We start from the raw sequence: 10,412 nt of genomic DNA, 5'->3' as shown, positions 1-10,412 counted from the left end.
TTGCTCTCCAAAGCTTTATAATGGTAGTGAATGGGGGGCCTGTTTTGAAGCCAAAAATAAATGCATCCATCCATCATAAATATAATCCATACGGCTCCAGGGGGTTAATAAATGCCTTCTGAAGCAAGGAAATGGGTTTTTGTAAGAAAAATATCCTTATTTAAAACTTTATAATCTAAAATAACTAGCTTCCGCCAGACGGCCGTATGCATACTGCGCAAGTCGAATTGCGCCAAATGATCAGTTACTACTGATGCGATGATGACTCAGGATGTTGGAGTATTGTAAGCTTAGACGCCTCTAGCAGTTCAAACGAATATGACTGTGCAACAAACCGAAGCTCCTCTTCTCTTATATTGAAATCCTCCAACATTTCTTTTTAAAATGTCTAATTTTAGACTTCTAATTCGTGACTGGTGTTTTGTTTTGCTCTATTCTCTGCACTTCCATGTTCATCATTGCACATGCATCAGGTCAGAGTTCACTCTTCCACCGCAAAGTGATGCGTATGGTCGTCTGCCGGAAGCTAGTTATTTTACTTTATAAAATTTTAAATATGGATATTTTTCTTACAAAAACCCATCGCTTTGTTTCAGAAGGCCTTTTTATTAACCCCCTGGACCTTATGGATTTTTTATGATGGATGGATGCATTCATATTGGACTTCAAAACACACAACAATTCACTACCATTATAAATCTTTGAAGAGCAGGCATATTTTTAAATATATCTCAGATTGTGTTCGTTTGAAGGAAGAGTCATATACACTTAGGATGGCTTGAGGGTGAGTAAATCATGGGATAATTTTCATTGAAATTTTTATTATGAAATATATATTTTCCAAAACATTTTTTACTCTAAAACTGAAAATAAAATAAAAGCCATAAATCTAAAAAAGCTGTGTTCCAAATTTGAGGTTATCTCAAAAAATGAGCTTTCAGTAAGATTTTTGGGCACAGTACCAATTCCAATAGATTAAATGAACAATACAAGTGTGACTATTTTTTCAGGACCATTTTAACCTTTTCAAATCATGTCCATGGTTGGTAACCATAGTTAATATCAATTGTGGACATGACAAAATTTTCACAGAATGTTCCTCCAAAACATTACCAGACTTTAAAGTGGGTGTCTGTGTAAAGATTAACAGTTAGTAGTGAACAGCCTGTTATTTGTCACAGCACAGACACTTTGTCTTCACATCAGTTGCAAGATGGATATAACATTGTCACTGACAAATGTATTATATGTTGTCATAGCTGTCTTTCTTCTGTTATTGCTGCGGAAGAGTCAAAGAAAGCAGTTTGGGCAGCTGCCTCCAGGACCTGCTCCTAAACCACTGCTGGGAAATTTACTTCAATTTGATGTCAAGGAACCATACAAGTATTACCTAAAGGTCAGTATTCTGTATACCAGGGATGGGCAACTTCAGTCCTGGAGGGCCACTGCCCAGCAGAGTTTAGCTCCAACCCTAATCAAACACAGCTAATCAAGGTCTTTAGGATTAGTAGAAAGTTATAGGCAAGTGAGTTTTTATCAGGGATGGAGATAAACTCTGCAGGACACTGGCCCTCCAGGACCGGAGTTGACCGTCCCTGCTGTATACTATTAATTTCTTAATTAGCAGTAGCTGTCTGTGCTTGGATGGTTGTTTTCAGGACAAGGATGTACTGGAACTGTATTTGTGACAAGACCAATGCTTGTAAATGAGTGTAAGATTATTTTAATCTCTGTTTATCATTCTGGTGCCTCATTCTTGGTTTGCATTTTCATCCATTGAATACATCCTGCTAGAAATTTTACATTCCCAGAACATTCTCAGAATGTCCCCACTGGTGTTAAGGACGTTGTGTAGTAACGTTCCCAGTACGTTCAGAGACGGTCACAATGTGGAGCTCTTTTAGGGTTTGGGGACGTTATTTGGTGGACCTTCACAAAACATTCAGGACGTTCTCTGAACATTTAGGGAACCATACTTCATTTGGAAATGTTCTCAGAACATCCCTGCTGCCCTTATCAAAAAATTAATTGAAAATTAGAGCTAAATTGAAGTGTCTGTTCAAACAAAAACTAATTTTTCTTAAATGTCTTACAAAAAAGCTCTTTACAGGTAATTGCTGGATTAATATTATGAAACCTTTTCTTTAAAATGCAAATCTCTTGCAGTAAGTCATTAGCCGACAACAGCACATGCATGAGCTAATAACTGCTGTATCACTGCATCAGCAACTACACAGTTACTGTCTTTAAATAAAGCAACATGCAGCAGAACATCAGTGTTTCTGGATCATCACTGACTGAAGCTCAGGATCTACTCTCCAGCACAATGGTAACCTCACAAAACTCAAATAACAGAAACAGAACATTAAACACTAACAGATCTCTCTAGATCTCTGCATCTTCACTTATTACAAAGCACTCTGACTTTGTTTCTTTCATACCAATCTTCTTAATGAGGTGTTGATGTTTTATCTAAATGTATAAATGTCACCGTTATGGAGATAAGGGCTTGCTTTAGTTGGGCTCCTGACCCTTGACATTTTGACTCCATCTTTTCTCCAGTTGCTATAACTGTGTGATTGTAAAGCATTTGTTAAAAAAGAAGTTGTGAGGAGAAAAAAACCAATCAGATCAAATGGTTTTGGTCGGACATCGTTGATGATTTAATCATCAAACAGTGGTCTTATTCACTGATCTATGAATATTGTATTTTCTTTCATGTTATAGTCCTATGACAATGCATAAAATCCTGTCTTACTTTGATAATTTGAAAGTTTTATCATTATGCTGGAATTATTCAGACAGCATCATGTAGATTCACACAGACATCAAGATGCTGCGTATGATCCTCAACAATGGTGACAAAATTTTCAGATAAACAGATCAACTCTGAGCATCATAAAACAAGCTACTAAAGTCACAAAAATGTTTGTTTAGTGTCACCATTGTTGAGGATCATACGCTGATTCATGATGTCTGTGTGAGCCTAAAATACACTGCTCAGAACTCTGTCTGATAAAAAAAAAAAAAAAAAAAAATAATCATTAATTAATGCTAAACTAACATATAATACATTCATTGTTTAGACTCTGGTGATGATCAGTGAATCAGGACACTCTATGATGACTGAATCACCAGTACCACATGTTTTTTACTATAACAAACGTGTTTTGAAAACATCTAATGTTAAAAAAGCAAGAATTAAAACCCATTTAAAGCAAACGCTCACCTCCATAACTGTGACTTCAAACTTTATTATTTTCTATAAAACACCCACGTAGAAGGCAATGTTCTCGTGACCTTGCACAACTTTGCCTAAAAGTTCTCAAGTGACACAAATTCTGAAATTTTACAGAACATTCAGGACATAAAACGTCCTCTTTTGGTAATGAATGCTGCAGTTCAAGGTTCCTTATATGACTTTAGGGCGACGTTCCATTTTGGTTATTTTAAGGTAAAAAAAGAATGTTACAAAGAGGACATTTGGGACATTAATGGTCCTCTGTTGGTCATTTAATAACGTTCCCGATATGAGTTTAGGGGGACATTCTATTTTGGTTATTTTATGGTCGCAAGAGAACGTTACAAAGAGGACATTTGGGAAATTATCAGAGCGTCCTATAGCAATAGTCCCCTAAACATTCCCAGAATGTCCTGAATGTTCCCTGAAGGTCCACCAAATAACTCCCCCCAACCCTTAAAAGAACTCCACATTGTGACCGTCTGATGAACGTACTGGCAATGTTACTAGACAACGTCCTTAACACCAGTGGGGACATTCTGAGAATGTTCTGGGAACATAAAATTTCTAGCGGGGTATGGTAATATTGGTGCTCAGAGGTGGGAAGTCCAGGGGTCAGAGAGTAAAAGTCCTGCCATATTTTTATTCCACCCACTGAAGCATTAATGAGATAAATAAGTGTTTAATTGAGTGATGATTGACCATTATTGAAGACACCTGATGATAACAAGCAGAATCACCAAAGGAGAAAATCACTATTTTTAAGTTACCATCATCGAGGTCAGGGTTTGTTTTAGTTGATCTTCTGCTGTAGAATCACAGTGCTGCTGTAATCAATAATGTAAATCTAACTAAGATTGGGCTCTAAATGAGTTCAATGATTCAGATCAATTAATGATTATGTAAAAACATAACCAACACCATCTGATCATCTTTTAACTTTGCTTGTCTGGTTGGTTTTAATGCAGTTAAAACTGCCCAAATAAATTCTAATATTGAAAAGTCAAGGGTCAAGAGCTCAACTAAAACAAACCCTGACCTTGATGATGGTAACTTAAAAATAGTGATTTTCTCCTTTGGTGATTCTGCTTGTTATCATCAGGTGTCTTCAATAATGGTCAATCATCACTCAATTAAACACTTATTTATCTCATTAATGCTTCAGTGGGTGGAATAAAAATATGGCAGGACTTTTACTCTCTGACCCCTGGACTTCCCACCTCTGTTGGTGCTTACACCAATGGGTTAAAACACTGTTTTACAGGCATCTGAGACATCAAAATAAAATGCAATGAGTTATATTGAGCCTGGATCTCCAGTAAGATGGCACAGTGGCTTGTGAGGCCCAAACTCTCGTCTGTTCCAACAGACCGGAAGCAGTGAGCTGGTTTAATAGAGTATATGTAGAGGGCTGAATTTTGTAAACACAAAGGTTCCCTTTACTGCTGTTGCTCAAAGATGAATTGTGCTTTTACATTTACTCTGAATGCTGACTAAAGCACATTATGGGCCCTATTTTAACGATCTAAACGCAAAGTGTAAAGCGCACGACGCAGGTGCACTCAGGGCGTGTCCAAATCCACTTTTGCTATTTTAACGACGGAAAAACGGTCCGTGCGCCGGGGCACATTTTTGAAATGGGTTGTCCCTATTCTCTTAATGAGTAATGGGCGTAACGTTCAATAAACCAATCAGAGTGTCATCTCCCACAAGAGTGAGATGCGCTCGCGCCATGGCGGAATTTGTTGGCGGAAAAGCTGAACGCTTTTCAAGCGAAGAAACCGATCTGCTCGTGCGCAAAGTTAAAGTCAGTTAATATATATATGTGTGTGTATTGGCACGATTGTTCAATTAATTAGCCAATTTCGTTCATCATTATAAGTAGTAATAGGCTGAATTGAAAATAGGTAGCCTAATTCTAATACACGCAATGACTATTCATCATTACATTTTTATATTTATATAGCCTACACAATAATATTCTTTTACACTGTAATCCTTTTGTTTTTAATATTTGGCATGTTTGTGTGATGCGCATCCCTGTGTGTAATAAGCAAAGTCAACGCGCATTTCTACCAACGCGCTCTAACAAAAAAATATTGCGCCATTGACTTTAGACTTTAGACCAGCTTTGAGTTGGTCTATGGCGCAGTCTATTTTCAGCTCCTTAAAATAGCAATGCGCCGGCAATGCGCCTGAACACACCTCTTTTTTAGACCAGCACGCCCATGGGCGCACTAACTGGCGCAAATGCATTTACTAATTTAAGGACGTGGCGCTGAACGGGAAAACGCGAACGGCGCCGGACGCAAACTAGCAAACACACTTGCGCTGCGCCTTGCGTCGCATTGCGCCGGGTGTATTATAGGGCCCTATAACTCATAATCTCATATACACTTGTAAATAAATAATACTTATTTGTATAAAGATTGTTACTCATGGTTTCTGAAACTAGCATTTTTAATCTGAGCTGTACTTCCCTTAGCTCAGTAAGAAGTATGGCTCTGTTGTCACCATCTGGTTGGCAAACACACCTGTCGTTATCATTTCTGGATATGAAGCCCTAAAGGAAACTATGATTGGTCTTGGTGAGGAATTCAGTGGCAGGGCCGACTATCCGCTGATCATGAAGATCACACATGGATATGGTGGGTTCACTAGCCTAATGTTGAAACACTTCTGGGAGTTAAAGAGAGCAGAAACAGTTTATTTACCATTTTTTACCAGACAGCAACATAATGTGGCCCAGATCCGGCCCACATCTGATACATGTGGATTACACACAGACCAGATGTGGGCCGGATCTGGGCCGACAATATGTTGCTGTCAGGGTTAGAAGACAAGAAATGCTGTTAACATTTTCTCTATGCGCAGGTGTTTTGTCCACCAGCGGACACAGATGGAAGCAGATGCGCAAATTCTCTCTTACGACTCTGAAGGACTTTGGAATGGGCCGCAGGAGCATCGAGGAACGAGTCAGGGAGGAGGCTGAATATCTTGTGGAAATGATTAAAAAATGTGAAGGTAAAATCATTTCTCGAGTTCACCTGCCCATTCAGTCTATTTGGCTTGTTGTCCTCAACGGAGGCTCAAACCAGGGGAACTTAATTTAACATTGTCTGAATGTCTTTCTTTGTATTCAGGTAATCAGTTAACATAAATGCTAAACTCTTGATCTTACCTTGATCTTGTGTTCTTTTCTCCTTCAAGGCTCTGCATTCAGCCCTGCAGACATGCTGTCTAATGCCGTGGCCAATGTGATCTGCAGCATTGTCTTTGGCCATAGGTTTGAATTTGAGGATCCACAGTTTAAGTTTCTCCTTCAGACTGTAAATACTTACTTCGCTATCCTCAGCAGTCCTCTTGGACAGGTATTGCACGCCTAAGATTTTTTATTGTCATGTATATTTTTGTCAGGGACTAGTTGTCACACTGGAAAGTTAGAGATATAGCTATAATATATATTTTATTAAAGGTCCCCTGGAACGTTCTTTCACAAGATGTAATACAAGTCTAAGGTGTCCCCTGAATGTGTCTGTGAAGTTTCAGCTTAAAATACCCCATAGATTTTTTTTAATTAATTTTTTTTAACTGCCTATTTTGAGGCATGAAGATGTGTTTATGCATTATACAGACTGCACGTGTTTAAAAATGAAAATAGCGACGGCTCTTGTCTCCGTGAATACAGTAATAAACGATGGTAACTTTAACCACATTTAACAGTACATTAGCAACATGCTAACGAAACATTTAGAAAGACAATTTACAAAAATCACTAAAAATATCATGTTATCATGGATCATGTCAGTTATTATCACTCCATCTGCCATTTTTCGCTATTGTTCTTGCTTGCTTACCTAGTCTGATGATTCAGCTGTGCAGATCCAGACGTTAATACTGGCTTGTCTAATGCCTTGAACATGGGCTGGCATATGCAAATATTGGGGTCATACATATTAATGATCTCGACTGTTATGTAACAGTCAGTGTTATGTTGAGATTCGCTTGTTCTTCGGAGGTCTTTTAAACAAATGAGATTTATATAAGAAGGAGGAAGCAATGGAGTTTGAAACTCAATGTATGTCTTTTCCATGTACTGAACTCTTGTTATTCAACTATGCCAAGGTAAATTCAATTTTTGATTCTAGGGCACCTTTAACAAAGGTTTAGGTTTTGAATCAAAAGTCCAATTGACCTACACGCTAGAGCAAAAATATCTCATGAATAAATAACTTTATATTCATCTTTGTAGATCTATAATGTATTCCCTAAGCTGGTCAGTCTCTTTCCTGGTAAACACCATCAGCTGTTTAGAGACACAGACAAGGCCAGAGAGTACTGTAAACATCAAGCCAGGGCTCGGATGAATAATGTGGATCCCTCGTGCCCACAGGACTTCATTGAGGCCTTTGTGCTAAAAATGAAAGAGGTAAAAATGAACGGAAGCATGTACTTTTTTTTTAGCTTTTTTTATGACAACAAAAGGCACATTTAAATATACCTTCACATTCTGCTTGAGATAATTATTAGAGGATAATTATTGAGGTCTTGATTGTCTTTTGCAGGAGAAAGACAAGTCTGACACCGAATATTATTTTGACAACTTGGTTTCTTTAGTATGGAACTTGATCAGCGCCGGCACAGAAAGCACTTCATCCACCATCAGACACGCTTTGCTTCTGATGATGAAGCACCCAGATGTTCAAGGTGAGGTCAAACAAATGCTTCTCTTTCCAAACATTAAGTGTGTTTTTACTTTGACTTCTTCTGCACAGAGCGTGTTCAGCGGGAAATTGATGAGGTTGTAGGAAAGGACCGCTGGCCCTCCATTGAAGACAGACAGAAGCTGCCGTATACAGATGCTGTAATTCACGAGGTCCAGCGCAGCATGGATTTCGCCCCCATCGCTATCCCACACAAGATGATGTGCGACACTGAATACAATGGTTATGTCATTCCTAAGGTATTCTGCACTTCAATGCCTCGCCATTACAATGATATATTTACAGAATGTTCATTCATTCAATACATCTATTGCTAAATTAAGAGATTAAATCTGTCTTTCTATTTTCAAAATAAACTTTCTCGTAGGGAACAATGGTTTTTCCACTGCTATCCTCTGTGCTTATTGACCCAAAACGGTGGAAGAACCCAAATTGTTTTGATCCTGAGAACTTCCTGAATGAAGAGGGTCAATTCATGAAGAATGATGCATTTGTTGCATTCGGCATGGGTGAGCTTCATTGTGAATTTCAGACTATAAAAATGACACATGCTAAATAATTACAGTTCTTACTGTTTTAGTCATACTGGGACAAACATAACCTCACTGATTGTTTAGTGGTTACCTTTAAAAGGCAAATCACAGATAATAAAATTGTTTAATTCTGTGTACTCTCTTGACAGGCAAGCGCGTTTGTCTCGGTGAGGCTCTGGCTCGCACAGAACTCTTTCTCTTCTTCACTTCCCTCCTTCAGCACTTCACCTTCAAGGCAATGGTGCCACCAGAAGAGATCGACACAAAGCCTGCAGCCAGCAGTTTTGGCCGCATACCCTGCAGATACGAGTGCTATGCCATTCCTAGGATATAAAGGAAGGAACAGTCCACAAAGTTTGCATGAAAAGATTAATCATTTAACTTGCATTTTCCTGCAACTACAGCTACTATTTTTTGATTTTTCTACAATAAGACATCCACACAGAGCTTATTCCATGTGGAATGATTTGTACTTTCAGTGAAAATGTCTATTGATTTGCACACAGATCGTCTTTTGTAGTAACATTTACAATCATATCTACAATCAGAATTTTGTAGAATCATTAAAAAAAAAAAAACTCAATAGTACACTGTAGGACCACTGAAGATATCAGTGACCAAAAACTTATTGGATCAGGGAACACAGTGCTGACTGTACATTTTTTCTCTAAATCTTTTTTTTTTTTTTTTTTGGTAAATCATTGTATATGAAATATATTTTAAATACATAATAATTGTGTGAAAAAAAATATGAGAAATTGCACATGACTGAGATGTGGCTGCATGTGTAGCAGTTTTACTCTGGTTGTGTTTTGTTGTTCTTAATGAAGACAATGGAGGAGGTTGGAGCAGAATGTTTTATTCTGAAGAAGCAGGTCTGCAGAAATACACAGAGCACAATTAATTTTGGGGGATTTTTGGGGTCTTTCCCCTTCAGTCTGTCCATACAGCATGGAGAAAGCCTCACTTTAGTTTGAAGAGCGAGAGAGCACAACGACCCCGTCAGGAATTGTGCTTCTAAAGATTCACTATAGGTATCAAATGCGTCACCAATATGTGCCCCATAAAATATTCTACATGAACAGTTCCAACTAGAATTAATTATGTACATTATGCCCCATTATAACTCTGAACACAAACATGAAAACACAATTGATGAAGTTCATTAACATTATTTTTTATATTTGAACCGGCTACACGTCATGTTTCTGCGAGGAAATACACATTTAATATACCTCAAGAGTAAAAAGATTAGTTACTGTCATGTTAACTGTTCCATGAGAAAATATATGGCCTTTTTACAAAATTGCAGAAATGAGTTTCTCAAGTTTGAAACAAGTTTCTCAAACAAGGGTCCACAAGGGGGGCTCTGCAAACTTCTTGGGAGGCCCCAACAAATCTTATAATTATCAGAGGTGGGGGTCAGAGAGTAAAAGTCCTGCCATATTTTTATTCTCCCTGAAATGACTTTTTGCAGGTTGGGATGTCTGGAATACGCATGTCTAATATCGATAAGCAGTATCGGTAAGAGTAGTAATACCATTAAAACCTTAAGGATAGTGCAGAAAATGATATGACAACAATAAGGTCTAAATGTAACTGGCCCCTCTAACAGTACAACTGGCCCCAGCTTGGCCCCCCAGTTGAAATGGTCTAGAACCGCCACTGGTTTTAACAAGAATTTGAGTATGACAGAAAAGAAAATTAAGAACCAAAAATAATTATAGAAGACTTACCCATATAAACTTGTTTTTAATTCAGTTTGGGTATATGGTGTATTATAAAAAACTAAAGTAAACCAGCCAGAAAATATGATATATAAACATTATTTTAGTTATTACACAGATATATATATATATATATATATATAGCTGCAGCATACCTAAATCAAACCCGAGTTTGCTGGCTTTTTTC

The 10,412-nt window shown here is 37.9% G+C and overlaps 1 protein-coding gene across 1 annotated transcript; it reads left to right on the top strand.

The window, feature by feature from the left end:
• Positions 1-1,213: 1,213 nt before the first annotated feature.
• LOC125249698 (cytochrome P450 2M1-like) lies at positions 1,214-9,381 on the top strand. Its single transcript, XM_048162040.1, has 9 exons — positions 1,214-1,396; positions 5,727-5,889; positions 6,116-6,265; positions 6,452-6,612; positions 7,494-7,670; positions 7,807-7,948; positions 8,017-8,204; positions 8,333-8,474; positions 8,648-9,381. Exons 1-9 carry the CDS (start codon positions 1,214-1,216, stop codon positions 8,830-8,832), a joined length of 1,491 nt encoding a protein of 496 aa, XP_048017997.1. The 3' UTR covers positions 8,833-9,381.
• Positions 9,382-10,412: the final 1,031 nt, after the last annotated feature.

This window comes from Megalobrama amblycephala, linkage group LG16 (genome assembly GCF_018812025.1).
Source record: "Megalobrama amblycephala isolate DHTTF-2021 linkage group LG16, ASM1881202v1, whole genome shotgun sequence".
Classification (NCBI taxonomy): Eukaryota; Metazoa; Chordata; class Actinopteri; order Cypriniformes; family Xenocyprididae; genus Megalobrama; species Megalobrama amblycephala.
The sequence above is the reverse complement of the archived record's forward strand: the minus strand, read 5'-3'. Positions and strand labels throughout refer to the sequence as shown.

Coding starts and splice junctions, on each gene's coding strand:
- LOC125249698 (XM_048162040.1), top strand. CDS start 1,214: ATGGATATAACATTGTCACTGACAAATGTATTATATGTTGTCATAGCT. Junction 6,613..7,493: donor TCAGCAGTCCTCTTGGACAG/GTATTGCACGCC, acceptor TCATCTTTGTAG/ATCTATAATGTATTCCCTAA. Junction 8,475..8,647: donor ATTTGTTGCATTCGGCATGG/GTGAGCTTCATT, acceptor CTCTCTTGACAG/GCAAGCGCGTTTGTCTCGGT.